The sequence below is a fragment of the Zootermopsis nevadensis genome, unplaced genomic scaffold (genome assembly GCF_977971745.1).
Source record: "Zootermopsis nevadensis isolate Lab colony 2312 unplaced genomic scaffold, Znev_1.0 Znev_ptg000010l, whole genome shotgun sequence".
Classification (NCBI taxonomy): domain Eukaryota; kingdom Metazoa; phylum Arthropoda; class Insecta; order Blattodea; family Termopsidae; genus Zootermopsis; species Zootermopsis nevadensis.
This window is the reverse complement of record NW_028259142.1, coordinates 18,790,380-18,816,752: the sequence shown is the minus strand read 5'-3', so window position 1 is coordinate 18,816,752 and position 26,373 is coordinate 18,790,380. Positions and strand designations below refer to the sequence as shown.

Sequence of the window (26,373 nt, the reverse complement as noted above, 5' to 3'; positions counted from 1 at the left end):
CTGAATTAAAATGTTTTCAGGATAGAGTCCAATGGCGGTCTTTGGATAATACTGACACGAGGTTTTCAGGGCGGTGAGTCTGAAGATGGCTGTCTCCTCGGTCGTTGCGCCGCGTAGTTTGGTAGAAGTTTACCGATGTTTCAGAGGTCCTTCCTGCCTCCATAATCAGGGAGATAATCCTTATGATGGAGCAACAGGGACCCAGCTACAACCCAGAAGATAGCCACCTTCCGACAGAAACTGTTTCAATACAATAACAGTTAAAAATCGTCTTACTAATATTTGTCCATTTCCTGGATACTGGATGACGGATTCGTCGCCAATTTTTGTCTCCTTAGTGTTCAGTGGCCGAACTCTGAAACAAAAGAACAGGATTAGTGAGTGACGTTGCCCTGTAACAACCAACAAAAGCTGACCGACCGTCGAAGCGATGTCACGTAACCATCCGACACAGACTTTTGAAATATCACTTCAAGCGGCCCTCGGATAGCTACAACACACGAACGGAAAAATTTTGACATTTTCAATAACTTTCCCCCACTGGGCAATAATTTCAATTGCAGAACATATCTATTTTATTTCTGAAATATATTCCAGGCCATTTAAGTGCGAATGCAATGAAGCTCCAAAGAGAGGATTTTTAATAAATTTTGATACTGCGTAGCTTTACTAGAGGGTGACAGCCCTGATAATGGAGGCAGAAACCACCTCTGAAACGTCGGTAAGCCTCTACAAAATTACGCGGCTCAACATCCCAGAAGACAGTCATCTTCATGATCGTCGCCGTGAGGACCTGAAATATCCCATCGGGACTATGAATTCGACAGGCCTGCTCAACAGTCTGCAAAAAGACAAGACTAACTAACGAACAAGGACGGGCCTTACCTAACAACCACGTTTATATTGTCTTCGGGTGAGAGCACGTGGTTTCTTACTGGCGGTTGGCTGCCTGCATCCAGACGCTCCGCGACTTCGTTCCTGAAACAAACACAGCATCAAATCACCCTTAGTTTATTTAACGAACCTATGACAACTTATTGGGTTATTGAGCGTCTAATGGTAGGATAATTGTGAATGGTGGATTTAAAGACTAAGGTATGTGTTCCGATGGAGAACGTTAGGAATTCTTACGCGTAACACTTTACAGGGGAGACGGAAAGTAATGATACTTTGTATTAAACTTGGACTCCACACATTTTGTATTATATGAATATGCTGCCTCCTCTACAATGGGTACCGGGGTCCTTTCCCGGGGGTAAAGCCGGCCGGGGCGTGATGCTGACCACTCACCCCCCCATCTAGTGCCGAGGTCAAGGAAGAGAGGAGCTATACCTCCACTCACCCCAAGCGCCTACATGGCGTATAGTGGGACAAACTTTACTTTACTTTCTGGAGGGCTGGAAATAATAATCCACAATCACCTGCAACATGACCGACATAAACATACAACAGTACAAATAACATAAATGTAAATAAAACTTTTAACGTAGTGGTATTTTTCAGTAACTCTGTATTTTACTAAAAACAGAACGACTGTATTATTTACAAAGCATTCGAAATTATTTTTTTGAATAAACATCATGACATTTCAAAATACGAAACAGTCACAAATTGGACTAACATTGAGGATACTTAATAATAAATATAATAAAAATTTAAATACCCCTGGTGGGACTCGAACCCACAATCCCCGGTTTAGGAGACCGATGCCGTATCCATTAGGCCACAGGGGCTTCGAAGTAATTCGATCCGCAACCTCGATGTCTGCTGACTTCAGCTGACTCACAGCATAGACAACCTCTAACCTTTGTTGGAAACGAATCTATCTGCACTAAATTTATTGCAATAATAGTTTTGAGCTAATGTTGGAGACATTACTAGCTTTATTCCATTTTACCATGCGGCTTGAGCAGCAGTGCCAATATAAAGTAATGTCTACAACAGAAACACATCATTTCATGTATATTTTGAATTTTATATTCATTTAAACTGTATAATTAGAATGTTCATACCGCAATGTATATAATTTTTTATTACAAAACTTGATGTCAAGCCTTTCCTAGCAAAAATCAGAACATTTCAGGGATATTATATATTTCTATTTCCTTTCCCTCATTTTGAAATATATTAATAGACCTGCTCTGATCTATGTATTTTAGGTAATTTTAACCATAATGTATGTACATGTAAGTGAAATTTGCTTTAAACGCAATATTTGTTAAGACTGCTAAAAGTCTCTGAATAACGGATTAAATCTTTCGATGGAGAAATACATCGTGCCGGTATATTTACACAAAATATACCTCATTAGGACACTGACTGCACTTTTTCAATCTGGTAACATTTTTTAATAAATATTTAATATCATCATCCATCATCGTCTCTGCATGCTTCATAAGACAACAATAAACACCAACTGATATTTACCTTTTGTTTAATTCATATGTTCTAGGGCATTATTTGAGAAATTTCTTTGATATGTTGGCAATATTGAAGTGAATTCTGCAGAAGGGACATTGACAAGGGAGGGACAAAAGACCTTTGTTGATACGAGGCCACGCTTTATACGTTCGTACCCACAAGCGACTTCTCCGTTTGAGGACTTTCACACTCTGACCCAAGGGGAGGTTGAAAGAATAGAGTTATCGGGTCAGACACCTCCTGAAAATAATGGGTCAGGCCCTCAATGTTGCCCGCCACGTTTCGTAGGGGTTACCGACACCAGCAAACAAATGACTACTTGCTGGCACTTAATTGTAACATAACTTAAGTGTCAATCACTGTAAATCAGTGAATACACATTTTCCTTTTTCTACGACATGAATATTTTCAGATTTACTGTTCTTCATAAAACGCAATGCAGAGGAATAACATTCTTACCGATTCTATTTTAACTTCAGATGTTAAAATTTTCATGATTCGGGAAGGAAATAAAATTAATAAGTATGTCGTCCACTATTTGACTCAGGAAAACCAAATCTCTATCACCCTAGAGGATTTTTTCATCCGGATTCGAAAAAGTATCTCTCGTATATGGACATTTTCACTCTGCATACAAACACAGATCGTCTCAGAATGATCGGTAGTAAGATACTTATAAATTTCTGCCTTGCAATAAGTGGTAACGTTAAAACCGAATTGATTTCATCATTTATCTCATAACCACAAAGAATATATACAGCCTTGTATACTTTAACGTTCTGCTGCCAAGTTTTTTCAGTTTGTCCCCGAGCTAAGACAATATTTTCACCACAACTTCTCTGGTCACAAACACAGGATGTATCAAAAAGACGTTTACACAACAGCAACTAATTCACTGACGTACGTACACAAATGTCTATTTCATTCATTGAATGTGTATATAATTTCTGGTACGCCCTGTTTATGCAAGCCATCTAAACATATTTATGTATAGTTCTAAACCGAGGCTTCCCGAATATGAACCAAGGACTGTAATCACCAGAACCCGATTTTTATGATACTTTACTCTATCCTGTTATTTATTTAGTGTTCTGTGTGACGACAGGTCCATATGAACAGGATCCTTCCATCCTTTTCTCGGACTGGGACCTGTTCATATACGTTCTTGGCAGATGATCCAGAAGTGGTTTGTCACTGCCTTCTTCTGTGTGTGAATGGAGTAATTGTTGGGATGCCACAGAGGAAAACTCCGTGTTGCCTAGACCACGGCCTTGCCCAACACAAGGTATAAATTCGGGCACCGCCGGGAATCGAACCCGAGACCCCAGGATTACAAGGCCAGCGTTCTAACTGCTAGACCAGAGTGAATATTTTGAAGGTGTGAGATAGTCGGAACGAGTACGTATCTGCTCACATCCATCCAGTAATTATGCTAAATAATGGATTGAAATTTAGGAATACAGCTGCCACAGTTATTGTTCTTGTGAAATGAGAAATATTGATTAATGATTAGCTGTTGATTGGAGAAACGGAGTTCTAGACCCGCCCTCGGACTATCAGCCCTTCCATCACATATCAAGTAATTTTTCCACAGACCGGAGCGCTAAGTTAATCGCCCTTGTCAATCTGGTAACGAGATTACTAATGTGTTCATCTTTACACATTAATTCTTCTTTTACATGGATTCGTCTATATAACTTTACATTTATTATGATCAAACTTTTTAAAGCAAATTTTGAATATATCTCTAACTAATGTTAATCTCTCAGATCAATAGGACTCATTAAATATGATAGTATATTCAGCAAACTGTTTACACGCCCCATGTTACACGACATTTACATCGCTATTTGTCTGACCTAACAGAAAAGCTACTTGATAACAGTGAAAAATAACAACGCCTTCAGGCAAAAAACAGCATTACGAGGTGAGTTACAGAGTACTCGGTACTGCGTATTATTTGTTGGAACTGAAAATGGATAAATTAGTATTAAATTATTTTTTATTTTATTTATTTAGTGTCCTGTGTGACGACAGGTCCATATGAACAGGATCCTTCCATCCTTTTCTCGGACTGGGACCTGTTCATATACGTTCTTGGCAGATGATCCAGAAGTGGTTTGCCATTGCCTTCTTCTGTGTGTGAATGGAGTAATTGTTGGGATGCCACGGAGAAACCGGGGAAGAAGCCCCCGGAGGAAAACTTATAGAGTACTTCATATTAACCTCACCATGTAGATTAAAGCACTTCAGGAAACGTAGAAGTCATACGTTCTTCACAGAACTTACCGGGTAAATTGTTAAACAAATTCGCGGAAAGTTGTAGGTTATTTGTATTTAGAATTGCATGAAACAGTGTAAGAAATATAAACACCTATGGTACATTACTGGCGTCACTGGAACAAATCCAGAATGACGTTATAAATGTAAGAGGCGATACAACGATGTTATAAAGGAATTGGAAATGAACTGTGATCATCCATCACAAAATTCCCCGTTGTCCGTTTATTGACATCGATGGGAATTGATTGTGTCTAACATTTTTCCATGCATGTCAGTATCTTGCTTGTATCTTACAAGCGTAATATGCAACAAAATCAACCAAAATACAGGAAGAAATAACACATAATATAGAGAAACAGGTTTAATTTTGAAATTAAAGATCACTCTTGGTAATATTTACGACAGAGATCCTCTTAATAAAGTTTTTGTGCGTTGTAATGCACCTTTACTTAAAACATTTACAATTCAGAGATACGAAATTAATGTAATGAACCCAAATATCTTACGGGTATGACATAAAACGATTGTAATTTAAAATAATAGAAAAGATTATACCTTCCTGATTAGGAGAAATATAAAGAGTTAAACTGAAGCTGCCCCAAATTTACTAGATATTCATAAAAATTACAATGGACATCATAGGTCTAAGAGACCATTTCACTTCTCTTCTTTTCAATTACATTCGCGCATGCACAAATTTTATAAAAAAGGCTGAAAAAATGTAATCCGTACCGGAACACACACACATGCGTACGTTCTTTCCAAATTCTCAATTCTGCAGATAGCTAGAACAGTTTTCAAAACAGAATTATTAATAATATATTTCGTGTTATATTTATTTCCACCTATATAATCATGCGTTCTTAATTTCGTCTGTAAAAATGCGAATCAACACAAATACGCCACGAGACTCATCAGTTCTGCGGTGCATACTGGAGCTGGTGTCATGGGTTCGAAACCTGATCGAGTCAAACATTCCCCTTCCCCGCAGCCGCCATGCGATTATCATACATCATGGAAAGAATTACTATTCTAACGTTTTGTAGTTTTAACTTTTCACAAGTTGGTAGAGCGACTTGAAGTGTGGTAATTAGACTACTGCAGTTGATTGAAATTAAGCCCTGTCGGCATCTGCTGCAGGACGTCAGTAGCATCGCCTGATGGTTTTCAAGGTCATAGTAAATGAAGCCAATTAGCGGTAACACCATTATCGTCTAAAAGGTTAAGTCTATATCTAGCTGACTGCGTGAAAAATGTCCAATATCCCTTAACGCCAACAGTGTTACCACAGCACGGAGAATCAATTGTAGCCCAATTACTTATTCTCCGCGCTTATTTTAAGACGCTGTTTCAACAGCAAAGCGTCGAATGAGGCAAGTAGATGAACTGAATGATAAGTATGGAACGGAAGGAGACGTTTCTGCCCTCTTAGTTTATTATATCCCAGTATTAATAGCCACGGTGGTCTAGCGGTTAGGACGCTGGCCTTGTAATCCTGGGGTCTCGGGTTCGATTCCCGGCGGTGCCCGAATTTATAACTTGTGTTGGGCAAGGCCGTGGTCTAGGCAACACGGAGTTTTCCTCCGTGGCATCCCAACAATTACTCCATTCACACACAGAAGAAGGCAATGGCAAACCACTTCTGGATCATCTGCCAAGAACGTATATGAACAGGTCCCAGTCCGAGAAAAGGATGGAAGGATCCTGTTCATATGGACCTGTCGTCAGACAGAACACTAAATAATAATAATAATAATCCCAGTATTCATTTGGAGGGACCAGCAAACCAGACGAGACTCGAACAGGGTACCCCGAATAAGTTCCTTTCAGGAAAATTGCTGAAGTCTCTAGGTAAATAATACAAGTTTTAAACTTGATAAGGTTGTGGTAGGCTTGCAATTAAAAAAACCTTAACTTAATTTGAGCTAACCAGCGTCTCTATCATTTAGGTAGAATACAAAATTCAGATCCGTATAACAATACGAATCACCCATTAAACTAATTTTATTCTGAGACAAGCCACGTGCGGGGTGAAAGACGGATTCGTTATTTTCTAAATTGCGTAATATTGAAAACAGTTAATTATCCTCACAGTATCTATAGTTTTTATATTCCTTTTTATTGATAAAGCGCGCAGGTCTTCAGTCTAAGTCTTATTTCTAATTCATATGATGTAAGCCCAGACTGACAAACTTGACCGATAAAGTCGACTGCTCTTTGTAAAACGAAAAACCGAACTCATAAAATTTTAACGAGCACACATTATCGAATTATATAATTGGATATGATTGTAAACAACGTCATGATAAAGATCTATAGCTCTTGTTTATATGATACAAGAATATAAATATTTTAATACGTTAAAACCTATGGTCAAAGATGCCTGTCCATTGACTAAGTGGTACATCTTTTAACAGTTTGCGATCCTCTTATGTAAAACTGAACACGAGGAACGTTTTCATGAATTTCGTATTCTTCATAGGGTATTAACAGAGACAGCACGTAAGGTCCTACACAGAACAAACAAACGAACCTCTCAAAGCACAACTAAACCGTATTCATTTTAATTAACCAGCAATCATTTCCTTCGCAATGAAATAAACTGAACGGATAATTATAAACTGCATGCAGAACACTGCGTTACTCACGCACTCCATTTATTGATCTGAAGAATTTCTGATACTTAAAAATGACTCATGATCTCTGTTAAAGTTTTTAGTAACCTTTATTTTAGGTAAAATCTTTACAATAATTCTGAATATATAAGATGATAATGTTGCGTCATATTGTGATGATTATAATTGTTTAATTTTAACCGTCTAATCACAATAAAATATTTTATTAAATATTAAAATATTATAAATCGAACATTTCGATAGAAAGAGCATCATTTTAATATATTTTAAATATTTTAAATATTTTAAATATTAAATGTGAATTGTAGTAATAATATTTTAATATTTAATAAAATATTTTATTGTGATTAGACGGTTAAAATTAAACAATCTGAATATATATTCTCTGTTTTGTTGTATCTGCTTGTATGTGCATTTTTACGAGTTATTCTGACTAATTTCTGTATCCATGAAACGTATGTACTCGTATGTGTAATGCTGTGGAGTCTTTGGGCCTATTATATGATTCAGGGGCATGGATTATGAAGAAGAATGAGAATCAGCAGTAATTAAGTAATTCTGGCCAATGAAAGACAAGAACGGATGCCGAGTGAAGAGGCAAGCCGAGAGGTTCTAAGCTCCGTGTGACTTCTTCCTCTTCCCAAAGATGAAAATTCAGCTACAGGGAAGAAGATTTGAGACGATAGAAGAGATTCAGGCAGAATCGCATATGGTGCTTGACAGGCTGACAAAGAAAGATTTCCGGGGATGCTTCCAGGCTTGGCAGCGGCGCTGGGATCGTTGTGTTCACTCCCAGGGGAACTACTTCGAGGGTGATGGATGAATTTAATATCTGAGATAAGTGTACGGGTTTTTTTATACGCGCAGTCTTGAAACTTTCCGATCGCACCTCGTATAAGAACTTGGTAAGAGGACATCGTGACCATTTTCCTGGCATTTGCCTGGGAAACGTCAATACAACCATCACTTAAAACGGGATTATAGGCTATAAACAGTCTAGTGACCAATAGGAAGTCAGAAATTCATTGTCGCCTAGTCTGTATGTGTTTACATTCGTGAACCAAGTCTGGGCCAGAGATTCCACCGAATGCATTACGATTTGCCTCATATCAGTTTTTCGACTGCGTAATTCAGTCAGGCAAGAGTTTCAGCTTGCAACATTGCCAGAGCGTGATATGAAGCACTTACTAAGAGAAGTGCTTCTATTTCGCGTGATTGCTTTGTGCTGTTAGCAACTGAACACCGGTGTGTTGTGACCATTACATTTGTACAGCAAGTCCACTTGGTACCGTTATTATTCTGCTACGCCACTGATAATTTGGAAATTTGAAACCAAACCTCAAACCTAAGCATTTTTGGGACGAGCTCAACCAGGGGGCCCAGCAGGTTAGGCTTTTGTCTTCCTGTCACCTGAAGATGTAAGCAGAACAAACTTCTGAAACACTGTAGTTTTTAAAACACTTAAATTATAGATGTGTAAAAAAAATACACATTGCTTCATACCATAGTCTAAAGACTTCAGACTTCGAAAATAATCCTGTTCCGTTATGACGTAGAATATAGTGTGTAATAATGGAGAAGTTAAAGGGTTGGAGTGACCTAGAAACCTAACAAAGTAATGACAGGTCGGTATTTTAGAAGTTTCATGGCGACAGATCTGGCATTAGCTTGAATTATGTATTAGATCGATAATCCTAAGTTTTACTAGATATTCACTAGAGGAAGGTGACCAGAAACATACCAGCACATCTAGGACAAGACAACCGACCCAACCAGTTATCACAGTGGTACAGCGGAGAGGCTATCTCTGCTTCGCATTCAGGGAATATTCCATCTGATTCTACAACTACTTATACAGGAACTGATTCATAAAATAGCGATGGTTGATTTTTCATAAATGTCTACTAGTTTATTAATTACTTTCTTACTTGATTTAATGGTGCTAATTCAGCGAGAAAACAGGGTGAGATGGGCGGGGTATGTAGCACGCAATGAGAGATAGTAAATAAGTATAAAATTTTCGTTTGAAATCCTGAAGAGAAGAAACCATTCCGAAGACCTAGACGTAAACGGGAGGATAATATTGAAATGGATCTCCGGGAAGTGTGCTTGGAGGATGTGGTTTATATTTTCCGGGCATAGGATAGCGACCGGGGGCTGACACTTGTGAACTGCCTATTTCTGAATGTCCTCCATCAAACTAACATTACAGAAAACAGCATTAAGTTTCATGTTCGCAAAACTGTCGCTTTATCAATGCTAATTAAATGTAATTGACAAGTGTGAAAATGGAGTCGTCTTCAATTGAATGCCGTCCATACCAAGTTTCATTAAAATCCGTTTATTGGTTCAAAAATTATGAGGAGGAAATACGGACGAACGTTCATGAATACGATTAGATCTGCACCAAAAGCCTTTCATACTTTCGGAATGAAAGTGGACAAACATAAATGTACCGCCTCAAAATTCTGTATTCTTACAGGTCATGGAAGGACTTTTGTATTGACTGAACCAAAATACATTAATAATTCTTTAGTATCGGAAAATTAAGAAGATGCGAGACTTTCACTTCACAAAGCAAGGAAAAAAAATCAATACGTGACACCATTACTCAGTACAATAAAGTAATACCAGTTTAAGACACGAAAAATGAAGTTCCTCGCTACATGAATTAGATACGTGAATGTGCAGAGGCGTGCTATGATTTCACTCGCTCACGAAAGTTCTGTCTCACCAAGCGGCTCAATTTGCATATCGTAGGAATCTAGTAGGTCAACGTTCTTTGCTTTAGACCGGGGCCACCTTGGAATGAAGACCGGCTGTACTGACTGAGGATTGTTGTGGTTTTCCTCAGTTCCTCCAAGAAAATATCTGTGTACAACCTCAAATGATTTCTCGATCGATTCCTTCCACATCCTTTCCAATTCATTATCATCTAGTCTGAGCTAAAGACAGGGAGGGCTGTAAACAATTATGGTAATTTGGACAGTGGTCCTTTTTTTTATTTAGTGTTCTGTCTGACGACAGGTCCATATGAACAGGATCCTTCCATCCTTTTCTCGGACTGGGACCTGTTCATATACGTTCTTGGCAGATGATCCAGAAGTGGTTTGCCATTGCCTTCTTCTGTGTGTGAATGGAGTAATTGTTGGGATGCCACGGAGGAAAACTCCGTGTTGCCTAGACCACGGCCTTGCCCAACACAAGTTATAAATTCGGGCACCGCCGGGAATCGAACCCGAGACCCCAGGATTACAAGGCCAGCGTTCTAACCGCTAGACCACCTCATCTTATTATTATTTAGTGTTCTGTCTGACGACAGGTCCATATGAACAGGATCCTTCCATCCTTTTCTCGGACTGGGACCTGTTCATATACGTTCTTGGCAGATGATCCTGAAGTGGTTTGCCATTGCCTTCTTCTACAAATGTTTTCTGGATGTGTTCTTCGCTATTCTGTAGACCTCGTAGGTATTTATTTTTATTTACAACATCCCTGTAGTTCATCAGACTTGTCAGGAGTAGATCTGTATGCATATAATGTGAAAACGAGGCCAAATGAAGGATGCAAAATTGCACAGCATTTTTGCTCTAAACTGAGGCTTTAATCTGTGCTCGTATCAAGCATAATTAGACACATTATATCACTTTCTGAAGATTAAAACAAATATTTACGCAACAAAGTCTGTGGTTTAAAACAACACATTCAAATGGAAATCGATAAGCTATTATATGTTTTCAATTCCTTGAACTTTTATAACAAAGTAATATATTTGTCCCTGTTTCACGTCGTGCTATGACAGGCGTTTCAAAATATTGCCTATCTGCAGAAGATGTTTACATTACAGAAACCTGACTACTCTCACAATAACATGATGATACAAATGTATTTGCATTCAGTCCCAATTCCAGGTGTCACGACTTATCACAACAACAACAAAAAAACATAGTGGCGTATTTTGATTGAATCAAAATATATTGTTACCTGGCTACAGTATTTATTGAAGGTAAACATAACCAAATATAGGATACAGCGCATCGGCATTGTGTAGCTAAGTCATATCTGACATACGGGCACAAGGAATTTCCACCAGAAATACGAATGGTTCCACTCCATCGCGGACTAAGTTCCAGAAAGACAGAGTCTTACCAGCAGGAATAATAAAAAAGTGTAGGTATTTTCCACACGCGTTCTTTGGTGCCGGAATGGTGATGAAAGAAAATGTTGGAAAACCTGGGGAAAGAGACTGCTTGGGAGAGAAAGACACAGATGGAAGGCTAGTAGTAAAATTAATCATAAAGGGACAACCAATCAAATTCTTTATTTTATTAAAGTCTGATCACTCTAGTAACCGAGAAAAGTAATAGTTATAATAATATTTACGATAAAAATAATATATTTATTTTAGTTAATTATTCGGTTTTTGTCCGTCTAATCACAATTATATTTAAACTTTACAAATAAGATAATTAAAATATCATTTTATGTTCCTCATCGAATAATCGATTTACATCTGGAACATCGATTATTCGATGAGGAACATAAAATGATATTTTAATTATCTTATTTGTAAATTTTAAATATAATTGTGATTAGACGGACAAAAACCAAATAATTAATTTAATATTTGATTCACAATATGACGCAATTATACTATCTTATGAATAACATTTTAGTTCCATGCATCAACAGCCAAAAGACCAACAGCTCAGAAGTAAATGAAAACCGAAAAAAAACAAATTGAATAATAACAGTACTCTGAGCCGGAAGTTACATGAATTTCTTCAAGAAATGTGTCAAATAGCACAAAGCAACAACATATTGCAAACGTTTCTTGCTTCTAATTTAATTCAGTTTTAACTCCTTTGCTTAGGCACGAAGCACTATTTTCAGATTAGGTTATACTACGGCTCCTGGCTTAGAAATAAATAGTACATTTCAGTTTACAATGGAATCCGTGGAAATCCTACAAAGCACTGAATTGTGTAGAAGTACTACTTTTTCTATTGAGTTGGGGGCTACTGAATCATTAATTCGCGCTAAAGGAAAGCCTGCTACTTAAGACAATCAATAGTCCCGAAAGCGGAGAAGAGACCTCCGGTGACTCCTTCTGCGACCTCTTCTTCGTTAATAAATATTCACACAGGCCCACAGTACCCAGAACTGGGCATCTCGAAATCAATAGCAAGTTAAACGTTCTGCTTTACATTTCCGTGTCCGGTTAAGATGTTCAATAACTGTGTATAACGTTCTAATCATGTAACAAGTTCTTGTGAACTGAAGGGCGGCTAATTTTGTAATCTGACAGAAAAACTAGACATGCGACGAACAGGAAACAGATGGAAAAAATAATACACTAGGCCTCGGAATGGGTCTTGGTCCTAGAAACTGACAAACAAGACGAGTAAATGCAAAATTTCGGACTACGTCGATTGCTACATTGGATTACATTCCTCCATAGTCTCGGTGCGTTGATGGGTAAACATTTTGTTTTCTCTCAAATCATTTAACAAAGCTTTATTAACTGCATAAGCTACTTAGCGTCGAGAAGGAGGTAATTATGAATTACGAATAAACCGAATGAGGTTATTCTATCATTCAAGCCGATACTAAAATAACCCCTACAATGCGACCGACTAGGTATCAAGATATCTGACGTAATGCCTTGTTTATTTATTTAAATCTAATTTTATAAATGCTTATCGTTACTGAAATATATTAGCTATAGAAGAATATAGCTAATAAGTCTGAACGTAACTGAACATCGTGCTTCAAGACAATGAACAATGATATATGTCTTTGTTTATTGTGCATTAAACTAGAGTTTTCTGGGCAACAAACAATTTATGTGTTTACACTGACGTGTACTGTGAGGTGAATTAAATATTAGTACAAAGACATTTCTCATGCAAAACCTGCTATTAACTATATCTACCGTGTAACGTCAACTTAGTACCCGATATGGGTGCGACATGTCTTTGTATTTTCCACGAAAACAGATTAAATAAATTAATTCTTAATTATTTACAATATCCTGTTATATGTAAGTATTATAAGGTTACTAATAATATATTATATACACTGAAATTTAAATGAGGACGCTTGTCAATATTACCACATTCAATAGTTTAATCTTAATAATTTATTCTATGTTAATTTAAACATTTCAACCATCAGCAATCTATTTTAATATCCACACCGTTCTTAACAGCCAATAATATCGTAAAATAAGTAATATCCACTTGAACATAATCGTATTTGGATAGAAACATGTTATGGTAAAATTAATGAACGAACAGAACCTAAAGGAAAGTTTGGATGGATTCATTGTAATTTCTATTTACTTACGCACTTAACAAACATCAAAGATGTATGAGTACGGAATCACAACCGTGGATAATCAGATATTTAACACAAAATCTAGAATTAAGCATCAGTAAAGTAAGAGACTTATATAACTTATAGACACGTCCTTTGGTAAATATTTGTCATACGTCTTCATGTATTTAACATAGTTCTTCAAATAAACCAAAAGTGATCCGTCCCGAAATCATACACGTCGTCCATAACAGCTTGTCACACCAACTTATTGAACGCTACGTAACCGATACAGCAAGAAATCAATCCGTCCACTCGTCGTACAAATTTTATAAAATTCTTGTCCTTAGGTCATCGCGGCAGGAGTTCAGTTTGTAACTTTGGCTTTAGGATATAGGACGCGGCGAATGTTGAAAATTATCCCTCGTTTCAGTAAACAAGCAGTTGCCATCTCAGCTCCACCAATCAGCAGCACCGAATCAAAATTGCTACCGGCTTCCTGCCCTATATGAGGCCTCGAAAAACGACCAGCCTCTACACATTCAACCCGAATGTGGCAAATACAATGTCTTAAGAAACGATGGCTAATTCTCATCATCCGACGCCTCCTATACCATAAAGCCGAAGTTACACATTGATTTTGCAGTGTAATTCTTATTACGTACAAACAGTGCGTATCGCCGTGCATCTGCGGCAACTTCTTCGGCATATGTGTAATGCGGGGTAGCGTACTATAAAGGCGAACATTAAAAATAACATTTATACAGACCCTGAAGACAAAGTTAACACGAACTACTATAAAATATAGCAGGGTCTGAGATGTGATGAGACTGATAATCCTTAATGTTTTACAGATATTGAACAATGAGATTTGTACTCGTTAATTTCTCATAAATACTGCTACATTCGTTGAAATGCCCATGATCAATCTTAATCCCTCACGAATAAAGATCAGTTTTTGCGATGTGAGCCTCAGTGGAACAAGAGACTGAATCGATGATACATTTCGTGTCGAGTGGACTCTCGAATGAAAATGTTCTTTGTCGTGGGGGGAAAACAAAGGAGAGTTAAGTTTGTTGCTGAACACCAAAACGTGGTGAATCTCCCGCTTCGCACTCGGGGAAGTTCCCGGTTCGAATCTCGAGCCGCCTAATAATTCTAGCCACGTCCTAGAAGAGTAGAACATTGAAATATCTGACAAAGAATCCTTCACCTTTGTCGGCTAATTCCAGTCATTGGATTATCTCATTCTGTCGGACCCCCACAGAGAACGTCCCCTTCACCACACCCGAAGACGAGGACAGATACAGTCCTAACACCAGACGATGGACAACGTCCGAAAACACAACGATCGAGATTGTATTACACCATCGTCAGAACCCTCGAGAATAGATAAGTTATCGTCCTCTGCGTTCCTGCGATTCCAGTACGTTCACGTCAATCAATGGCTTTGGCTGTCGTGTTTGAATGTTCAAGCGTGGCATTGGTATAATCAACAATTATATCTCTTACCGCTTCCATGCTATGGCATTATTTGTTCTTTATTTCATTTAAAATACAACTTTCTCTTCATTCTGATGATAAGCCCACACATGAATACATTCATTTATCATTTGGCGACGTTATTTCAACTGTATCAAAATAATCATAAATGGTAAATGGTAAAGATTTGGAAGTTAGTCATCGTGGCATATTTAAACTTTGCATGTTACGATCTACATAAAGAAATTACAGTACGTATTTGATACTTCAGAGAAACATGAAAAATTCTGTTAATTGTTTCAGGACTTTCTGTAATCCTATTATTATTTTATTTATTTAGTGTTCTGTCTGACGACAGGTCCATATGAACAGGATCCTTCCATCCTTTTCTCGGACTGGGACCTGTTCATATACGTTCTTGGCAGATGATCCAGAAGTGGTTTGCCATTGCCTTCTTCTGTGTGTGAATGGAGTAATTGTTGGGATGCCACGGAGGAAAACTCCGTGTTGGCTAGACCACGGCCTTGCCCAACACAAGTTATAAATTCGGGCACCTCGGGGAATCAAACCCGAGACCCCAGGATTACAAGGCCAGCGTTCTAACCGCTAGACCACCGTGGCATTTCGTAATCCTATATGTTCAAAGAATGTTAAATATATAATTAATAGCTACTCAATAGTTTCAGACTTACGCGAACTTTTTCTTGAGGTTGTACGAGTATGTAACTGAGAAAAATAATGCAAACACGGAGAGACAAATGGCAATAAGGAATAAGGCAAAGTGATATTTTTGCATATACAGAAACGATTCCGTGTACTGAACACCATAAGCGCCAGTGTGTGTAGCGCAAGACTAGCAGAATAAAAAATTATGTAAACGAAATGTCCACCAAACGCGGAACAAACAGAATATTTTATCGTCATAAATTCTTGAATTACTCCTAAAAGAATAACATCACACGATCACTACATAAAACTGAATCACACTGATTAACGCATACAAGAATTTACAGAGGCTTTGGTTTCGCAACACATAGCAGCTAATTTTGACAAACCGCAGACGATTTTTGGCATATCTCCAGCCAAGATTATATTTCGAAAATTTATTTTAACACAAGAATTTATACTAAATGGCGCTAATGTTTGTCCTATCTTACATATTCTCTCGGCCGACATAAATATATTATTGACTGTAGGAAATGCAATGTTCATATTAATGTATGCTACAGATTTAAAACGATTAATATTTAGCACAAAAATTAAAACACAGGCAAGTCAAAATTATTATTATTAATATTAATAACTTGTTTAAGCTCTCAATTCATTTCTATTGTAAGCGAGACGAATCCGGTCGTACTTAAGTTAAATCCTCCCATTTACGTCTAGTTTTCTCAAGCGGTCTCTTTCTGTTTCTCAATTTAAAATTTGCGTGTATTTCTCACTTTTTCTATGCGTGCTACATGTTTCGACCATCCAATTCTCCTATGTGTAGGACGTAGTAACACTGGAATAATTTAAAATGACACGGATTTAAATTTCGGTTTGTACTTCGCCGAAGCGGCTTTTTATTTTCCTTGCAGGCCTGTTACATCATTTGCAGACCTGGCGTACATCCCTGACACGCCAAAGACAGGCTCGTTTGATGATTATTTTACATAGGGAAGTTCACCAAATCAAAGGACGCTTTTGCGCTCTGAGTGTGGAAGTCCCACGACTAGTTCTTGTGTTTCTCGGTCTAAATTAAGTAAGAACTGAACCTTTGTGTACTCAGAGACACAGATTTTAGAATTTTGAGTGTGGAAAAAGTTCAGAATCTTTAAAAAGTGGAAGATTTCTGTCTTCTGAGTTGTTGCGTCGTGTAGTCTGGTAGAAGTTTACCGATGTTTCACAGGTCCTTGCTGCCTCCATTATCAGAGCGATGAGACCGCAAGGACTTGTGAAACGTCGACATACTTCTACGCTATATATGAAGTATCTCAAAAGTTAAAGATTTAAGGACTGGATTTATTTGGTGTTTCAGGAGATCAGTGGCAGAACTACGTTCCAGTATCTGTCACTAATTAATTTACTATTTTTTATCTTTAAACAATGGATATTAGATGTTACCACTGAAATGTACCACGGCAAGGAGGTACATACGACTAAAATTGTAAGATATTTTTAAAATCGAGGATACTCACTCACTGTCCCTGGACTGTGGAAGCGTTGTGGTCCCTGTGAACTTCTCGCCGGGGCTGCTCCCCCGTGTTCGCCTGGCGCCTGCCCCATTCCTAACCAGGGACGTCTTTTTGTATCCTTTCTCGGCCGGACTGGAGCCGCGTGATCTAGAATTCCCTCTGTTGAAGTTGGTCGTTTCGGATGAACTGTTTAAGCCAATAGACTCCGGGCTCTTGGACAATGACCCGGGCCTCATGACCATCATGCCGATATCACTGGGCATTGAGCAGCATGATCTGCAAATATAGACAATCCTGAAGAAGGCACTGACCGGGATCTATAAACTAAATGTTAGCGAATTATTATAAGGCCGTAGATCGACATGATCGATTCTCGGTTTATTTACGATAAACCCTCCAAATCATGTACAATATATGTAGTATAACGATAATCCCGAGAGCTATGCCGGCGGTAGCTTTGCTACCGGTAGGGTCTCCCAAGCCGGACAGGTCAAGGGTAGGGACCAGACTAAGAGAAATACCCTGGTCCTCCAGGTTGGGGGTTGGATCGTAGGGCCAACACCCCTACATCTGTAAAAAAATTATATATGTTGAGAAGCCTCGAGGAGGCTAGGGCTCGATTTTGGGCTGTTACGCCATAGTAGTAGTAGTAGTAGTATATGTAGTATAAAATATTTACTTCAAATGCTATTTTGTATAATTTTGGAAATGCATATGTTTTGTTTTTCTCGTTACCTAACGACGCTTTCTATAATTCACAAGTTATATAAGAAGTTGTAAGTTTTGAGGTTTTCACGGCCGAGAGTTCGAAGATTTCTGTCTTCTGGGTTGTTGCGCTGTGTAGTCTGGTTGATGTTAACCAACGTTTCAGAGGTAATACTGCCTCCTTCATCAGGGCGATGAGTATGAAGATTTCTGTCTTCTGGGTTGTTGCGCTGTGTAGTCTGGTCGATGTTAACCAACGTTTCAGAGGTCATACTGCCTCCGTCATCAGGGCGATGAGTACGAAGATTTCAGTCTTCTGGGTTGTTGCGCTGTGTAGTCTGGTCGATGTGTACCGATGATTACCGATCGCCCTGATGACGGAGGCAGTATGACCTCTGAAACGTTGGTTAACACCTACCAGACTACACAGCGCAACAACCCAGAAGACGGAAATCTTCGTACTCATCGCCCTGATGACGGAGGCAGTATGACCTCTGAAACGTTGGTTAACATCGACCAGACTACACAGCGCAACAACCCAGAAGACAGAAATCTTCATACTCATCGCCCTGATGAAGGAGGCAGTATTACCTCTGAAACGTTGGTTAACATCAACCAGACTACACAGCGCAACAACCCAGAAGACGGAAATCTTCATACTCATCGCCCTGATGACGGAGGCAGTATGACCTCTGAAACGTTGGTTAACATCGACCAGACTACACAGCGCAACAACCCAGAAGACAGAAATCTTCACATAAGAAGTTGTTTCGAACAAGTGAAAGCAAACTGAAAACGATGAACTGGTGGAAGTTGTCGTGGCATTTCCGAACATTTACCTGGATTAAACTTACTCAGCAGTCGTCCAAGTGGCCGGTCATCAATAGGTGTCCTTATCAAAATCCTCTTGTGTCTTTTATCCCAGAACATAGTAATTTCGAAGTTATCACTACCAGATAACATGCATACCTACATTACCATCATCACACCATTTCTAATATTATTAAACACTGATGAAGCAGCAAGGAGATTAATATCATGGTCTAATCGACAATTGACTACATTTGGAACAAAATAATAAGAGACGATTTAAACCTATTTAGCTTCGTAAGTAAAACAATTGACTGCCAGACCACCCGCATTAGCCGTATGCATTAGGAAAAGAAATCTGCGTAAACACGCACATATATTTACCGTTGAACAGTGCGAGGGTTTGGTATCATACAGGACCCGTTACATATACGGGCACCGCATGTAACCCCATTTCCTTCTGCCTGCAACTAATTACTCTACTTCAATACAAAAATTACAGATGACAAGTGAAAAGGTCAGTAACAGAATGACCTTAATTCAAATAATAAAATAATACAAACGACGATAAAAACGTCGCTTTAGCGGAACTAGGCTTAATCTACTGGAATAAATTGAACTGTACACCGAGACCAGACAAGTTCTATATCAGAAATGCAACACAACATAAAATCGAGGGTACGATAATGTGCCGCTTAGCCAGGAATATCGCACCCTAGCAGTTGTAATCAACAGCTCAAATTGTGTTGTAAGTTTAAAGCTTCAGGTTTTATGAGATGTTAAAGTTGCGTCATATTGTGATATAATAAATATATAATATTTAAATCTTGTCCGTCTAATCACAATAAATTCTTATTAAATATTAAAATATTACAATAATTAACATTTAAAATATTTTAAATGTTAATTATTGTAATATTAATTATTTTAAATATTTTAAATGTTAATTATTATTATTATTAATATATTCAGGTTTTATGTAAAAGACGGGAAGACCGAAGAATCGAGATTTTCGTACCAATGCTTTAAACTTATCACCTATAATAATCGATGTAATATAACCTATGCAGTTGACAGAGAGTCGATAAATTCATTAAAATATACTACGAATAAATGAGACAAAGAAAGTAACTATTAAACAACAAAAGAGAATGAAAGAAGGATAGAAATAAACGAAAGAAAATAATAAAAAGGAAGAACCTTAGTCAAGATATAAGTTTAATATAATTTGTCTATGAGATGATAAAGTTACGTATGTGCCTTAATTAAAAGAATGAACTTCTTTTAGATTTTAAACTACATACAAGAACAAAAAAAAACGTAAAAAACACACAAATCTATAAAATTCACTGACAAGCAAAACATATAGAATAGACTACATTCTACTATACATTCTACAAGTCTACACGTAGCTCTTTCGTGCACTTCGTAAACAATTACGTAGGAATAATTTTCATCAGTCCGTATTAATTAAACACTACAGCTTATCAGTACAGCAAACAAGACGGTAATTTTGGAACAAATATTTCTCAGTGAACAAACAATACAACTTAATGTAAACTAATTTCAATACTACATAATAAAATATATTATACTCTGCACTAAATTATCACGTATCGCGTATCGAGGCACTTCCAGAATAAATATTTCTCATACGTTTAGAACCAAAACTTACCAACACAACGCGTACGTGACATGGAGATCCTTCAACTTAACTGCCCGCCCCACACCGAAACATTTGAAAGTCTACTTGTAGCTCCTGGTTGGTAGGCAACGCGCAATTACCGATCGAAACAATCTATCGGGGCTGCCGACTTCCCCACTTTGACACGTGACTGCCACACTGACGTCACATGGAAAATAATCGAAACACTCTTTCCGTTTCTCAGATACATATATTATAACTAGACAGTTACACATGTTGGAAAAAATTGCATATAACTGTCAGGGGAGAGGCCACTATTAACCCTTAAGTAAAGTAAAGTAAAGTTTGTCCCACTATACGCCATGTAGGCGTGTGGGGGGAGTGGAGGTGTAGCTCCTCTCTTCCTTGACCTCGGCACTAGATGGGGTGTGAGTGGTCAGCATCACGCCCCGGCCGGCTTTACCCCCGGGAAAGGACCCCGGTAGCCATTGTAGAGGAGGCTGGGTGGGCCCCAGAGCCGGTCTGGACGCAGAGGCTAGAGGAAAAATCCTCTGCCCCCGTCGGGGATCGAACCCCGGTCGTCCAGCCCGTAGCTAGTCACTATACTGACTGAGCTATGAGTGAATTTAATTTTGATTAGTATCGGCTCATTTAACCCTTATTTTGTATAAAACTTAAACTGAACTTCATACTTTTAAATGGATCGTCGTAAAATAAGATGGTGCATAAGACTCAGCTTCTATTTAAATCTGAACTTTCTATTTGAACACACTTTCTATGTTTTAAACGAAATGTTCGTAATTTTGTGCTGTGAGCTTTACGAAAACAGGTTTAATCTGTAATAATACGCTTGTATTGTCAATAAACTGGCGAGCCGGGTAGCTCAGTCAGTATTGTGAGGGGCTACGTGCTGGACGGTCGGGTTTCGACTCCCAACAGAGGCAGAAAGGCTCTAGGGCACACCCTTGTTGTTCCTCTCGCACGAGAAGGTTTCGTGACATCATTAATCATTCTTCTGCGCTGAGTTTCTGTTATTGTTGTGCAGACCAGTCATCCTGTGATCCAGAGACTGGGTCGATTTTCATCTTCAGCTAAGAAGAATCCTGTTCGTTGCAACATCCCGGAGAAAACTCTTGGTGCTTCATTTATTCATTCTCCCATCCTATCTGTGCACAGGAGTCGTTAAAAAACGAGGACGAATTCTTCTCTTGTTTCTTTAGTTCATACCTCGAGTAGGGATAAACCAATCTGCCCAAAACTTGGCACTCTTATGCCCTAAAAGTAGGAGATTTTTGAAAGGTCAGAAATCCGAAACGGAGGAAATGCATTTACTTCAAGAAAACCACTGCAATTAGTTGGAAGGGACGTGAGTTATGGCCTTGAGTTCTGCAGTACTCATTTCAATTGCATAGCACGCAAGGTCATGACCCATCGAACTAGCTATACATAGTTTCTCTATTGCACGCTTGATGTCTCTGGTATACAGAAGTAAACCAGCACCGCCACCATGGAACAGTTGTGGAAACTTCTACGTACTTGTGAAAACGCTAGCCGATCATACACGCACGCTCTTCGTCGAGCGGGTTGACGTCCCTAACCCACAAGGTTATGTTGAACTCGTAACATGTAACGTCAAACGAAATTTATCTTTTTAACACCAGTGGCGTGACACTGGCATTTTAGAAACCTTAAACTGACTGACGATCCTAAAGTCGTAAAATCCACACACCGCTTTTCAAATTTATTGAACCCAAAATGTGTCGTGTGCCGAAACGTTTCGTAAAACATGTGGATAGAGACAATACATTTGCACGTATTTCAAACATCGCATTTGCATTAAAGATAAAATATAAAGATACGCGATGTTTTGTACAGAATTAAACATCGATCGAAGAATACATGGACCTAAGAAATAAATAAACGATAAAACAGAAACAGGGATACAAAATAACAAGCCTTATCATTTGCACACTTCACTAAACATTATTGGGGCAATCATGTCAAGGAAGATGGGATTGGAGACATGTAGCATGAATGGAGGAAATTAGAAAACAAATAAATAATGAAATTCTGATAGATTCCTACTAGACTACACGTCGTAACGACCGTGAAGACAGCCATCTACTGCCAACTTCTCAATAACTCAAACATGAACAAACGCTTCGCTATGGGGATTTTCTAATCACGAAGAAAATATCCCCGTGTATGGTCGTCTACTGTAAACATGTCGGAAAGCGCACTGTGGAGCGCCGACTAGCGATAGTCGACTCTGTGGAGCAGCGAGTCTAGCGAAATGTGTAGTCAGTTCTCTCAGCTCCACTCGACGGTGCTTTGCCTCTCTGATCGTACACATCATGGCTGTTAATAAATTAATCAGTTTAGTGCACACGCGAACCGCATTGTGGGACCAGGGAGACACAAGACACCATAATCGATATGTACTTGATAAACTGTGGGGAGAAGTGGCTCATGAAATGTGTTCCACGAGTAAGTATAAATCACTTTCCCAGTTGCAATACGTACAGCGTTGAGCTCTGAAGATGGCGACCAGGAAACTAACATTTTAGAAGGAGGCATGGGTTCGAAACCCGGATATATTTGTTGACATTATTCTGCATTTGTCATCTTCCAAAAATCACGTCAGAAAAGAAGATAATGAAGGAAAAAAGCGTTTGTATTCAACGGCGTGTTCAGCCCAGTGTTTCTTAACCTGTGGTCGGCGAACCGTTGCCCGCACGTCTTAATTTTTTTTTTCCAATCCGCGTATTCTAATTATCATTTGTTAATTTATATATATATCAGAGCAAATGGGAAAATTTCTAATTTATACACCACAAACGTCGATTACTTCGTATTTTGTTTACCTTCAACGATTAGATAATTTGTATTTTGTTTTTGTTTACCGATGTTACATACAATTAAGTGGTGGAAAGGGAGACATGCAGTTTTGGGGTCGACGATTGTACCCCAGAAATAGGGGAGGCGGAGCTATGTTACAATTTCGTAATCTCTGGAAGACGGGCATGTCACTAATTGTTTAATAATCTCTGGTGCACACATTTTAGTTGCATATGTCCCATGTTTGTGATTATGACATTTTTTTCGATTTTAATACCACATACCAAAGGGAAATAAACACGTTTAGGCTTGCTAGTAACGATTATATTCGTATTTGACAACTATCTGTATTGTACAACACGTACTGAGACAACATGGGACCAAGCAAGGTTAGGAACCAATTTAAGGCAAAATAACAGACAAGTTCTTACACACTACAACAAAATATCTGAAAGAATTTTATCTCGTAAATCGAAAGCTTGAGAGAAAGTTAGTAAAGGTTGTACAAAATGTTAATTTTGGCTCTCCTGATACATAGAACAGAAGCACGTGGACTCTAAAAGTAGCCGCAGAACTTCAAAACGGTAAAATAGAAATTTCAGGGATGCCTCAGTTTTCCATAAAAGGAAAGCTTATTGTATGAATTAAAACAGCCACAGAATGTCTAAAACATGTGTTCTGGGGGAATTACCTTAACCGTAATTCATACGGGGGAAAATGCGACAAAATGCCTGTTCCACAAATAATTAAAATTGTTAAATTAGTCACAGAATGGTCCAAAAATACGTTACTGAATATGTTCTAAAGTATAAATCGAAAAATAAATGATAAGAACGATGTTCACATCATTTACCGGCCTGTTTCACACACGAGAGAGAGAGAGGGGGAGAGAGAAGATACGTCCAGTGACAATAAGCAGGAGTGAGACTTCGTCTTCAAAATAATTGTCAAAGACGAACAAATATAAATTACAAAAATTGTTATATTATGATTATACTTCCGGAAATTAATCGGGATTTTATTATTATTATTATTATTATTATTATTATTTATTTAGTGTTCTGTCTGACGACAGGTCCATATGAACAGGATCCTTCCATCCTTATCTCGGACTGGGACCTGTTCATATACGTTCTTGGCAGATGATCCAGAAGTGGTTTGCCATTGCCTTCTTCTGTGTAATTGTTGGGATGCCACGGAGAAACCGGGGAAGCCCCCGGAGGAAAACTCCGTGTTGCCTAGACCACGGCCTTGCCCAACACAAGTTATAAATTCGGGCACCGCCGGGAATCGAACCCGAGACCCCAGGATTACAAGGCCAGCGTTCTAACCGCTAGAACACCTCATCTTATTATTATTTAGTGTTCTGTCTGACGACAGGTCCATATGAACAGGATCCTTCCATCCTTTTCGCGGACTGGGACCTGTTCATATACGTTCTTGGCAGATGATCCAGAAGTGGTTTGCCATTGCCTTCTTCTGTGTGTGAATGGAGTAATTGTTGGGATGCCACGGAGGAAAAATCCGTGTTGCCTAGACCACGGCCTTGCCCAACACAAGTTATAAATTCGGGCACCGCCGGGAATCGAACCTGAGACCCCAGGATTGTAGTTTACCGACGTTTCAGAGGTGCGTCCTGCTTGCACCATCAGGGCAACGCGGGCGGATAAACTGTCCTGCGACATCGCAGCATAACAAATGTTTGTTGTATTTGTACAGATGGATATATTTCATGAAATATTAAAGTACAATTTGTTTTCCAGGTGACGCTGTAAGAGTCAGGTGGAAATCACTTCGAGATGGTTTCAGGAAAGAGCTTAAGAAAGTGTCGAAGGAAATGTCTGGCGATGTTAGTCTTGCTTCTTCCGAGTATTCAACCTGGCCTCACTTCAAACGTCTGTATTTTTTGAAAGACCAGTTCACTTCCCGTCCGAGTAGTGGGGATCTACCGTCTAAGCAAAACAGAATTCTAAGAGATGATCAGACAGAAACAAGAGACGAAGACATGGATAATTCACAGTTCAGTGAACTGGATGGTACGTCTATTGATATCTTAGATATTAAAGTTGAGTCTTTTGATTCACTGTATTCAGACGAACAGCAAACTTCAAACACCGAATGTTGTACGACAAAACATGGCACCAAACGTCCACATCAGGAAGATACTGACAGCCCTTCTATGGAGACGGAGAGACGGAATCTCAGGGCAAAAGAAGACGAACACAATTCAGCGAAAGATGAAGACGCCAGTTTCTTTGAAAGTGTGCTTCCACACATAAAGGGACTTCCACCCGCGAGAAAAATGCTTCTTCGTATGAAAATTCAAGAATTAATTTATAATTTTGTATATAAGCAGGAACTTTAAATTAAGCAACAGGCGAACTTTCCGGATAAACAAAATGGCACAATTCATAACGATAATGCCAACACATTCCATTGCTCAAATGAGCAGCTGTGGCTAGTACTAATTTGGTTTCGTCACTTATATATATATTGTATGTATTTTCATGAAAAATAAAATAAAACTTTCTTTCGCGCTTTGAACATTAATCTGCTTAAGCAGATTTCAACAAATACTAATTTCCTATTATTTCTGTTACTGTGATTAAAGTAAAGTAAAGTTTGTCCCACTATGCGCCATGTAGGCGCTTGGGGGGAGTGGAGGTATAGCTCCTCTCTTCCTTGACCTCGGCACTAGATGGGGGTGAGTGGTCAGCATCACGCCCCGGCCGGCTTTACCCCCGGGAAAGGACCCCGGTACCCATTGTAGAAGAGGCTGGGTGGGCCCCAGAGCCGGTCTGGACGCAGAGGCTAGAGGAAAAATCCTCTGCCCCCTTCGGGGATCGAACCCCGGTCGTCCAGCCCGTAGCTAGTCACTATACTGACTCAGCTATCCCGTGATTAAAAAATATATTTATTTTTTATACTCCCATGTGCAGAGACAATACGTAAGTTCTCCATTTCACAAGCATCCGTACGCCAAGAAATTCTCATAAGCATCCCAAGAAGTCTCCTTGAGCCTCCTCATAATTCTTGTATTTCGTTAAATATTTACCAC

General features: G+C 38.7%; 2 protein-coding genes and 1 non-coding gene across 7 annotated transcripts in view; 1 reads left to right on the top strand and 2 right to left on the bottom strand.

Annotated features, from left to right (window-relative positions):
• The window catches only part of Klp54D (Kinesin-like protein at 54D), a 112,148-nt gene that overhangs the window by 17,362 nt on the left and 68,413 nt on the right, over window positions 1-26,373 (bottom strand). The window contains exons 1-4 of one of the 5 annotated variants that reach the window (XM_087346701.1): window positions 20,508-20,645; window positions 17,321-17,593; window positions 886-978; window positions 277-355 (exon numbers count right to left, since the gene is read on the bottom strand). In XM_087346701.1, coding sequence (XP_087202827.1) covers window positions 277-355; window positions 886-978; window positions 17,321-17,580 — 432 coding nt within the window. In that variant the 5' untranslated portion in view covers window positions 17,581-17,593; window positions 20,508-20,645. Of the gene's footprint in view, window positions 1-276; window positions 356-885; window positions 979-17,320; window positions 17,594-19,216; window positions 19,291-20,507; window positions 20,646-26,373 lie in introns of those variants that run through there. The other 4 variants (XM_087346699.1, XM_087346703.1, XM_087346702.1 and 1 more) reach the window with 4 other exon arrangements.
• TRNAR-CCU (transfer RNA arginine (anticodon CCU)) lies at window positions 1,661-1,733 on the bottom strand. The gene has a single exon. It is a non-coding gene; the product is annotated as a tRNA-Arg (tRNA).
• LOC110827452 (uncharacterized) lies at window positions 22,750-25,850 on the top strand. Its single transcript, XM_022059147.2, has 2 exons — window positions 22,750-22,964; window positions 25,079-25,850. Exons 1-2 carry the CDS (start codon window positions 22,832-22,834, stop codon window positions 25,678-25,680), a joined length of 735 nt encoding a protein of 244 aa, XP_021914839.1. The 5' UTR covers window positions 22,750-22,831; the 3' UTR covers window positions 25,681-25,850.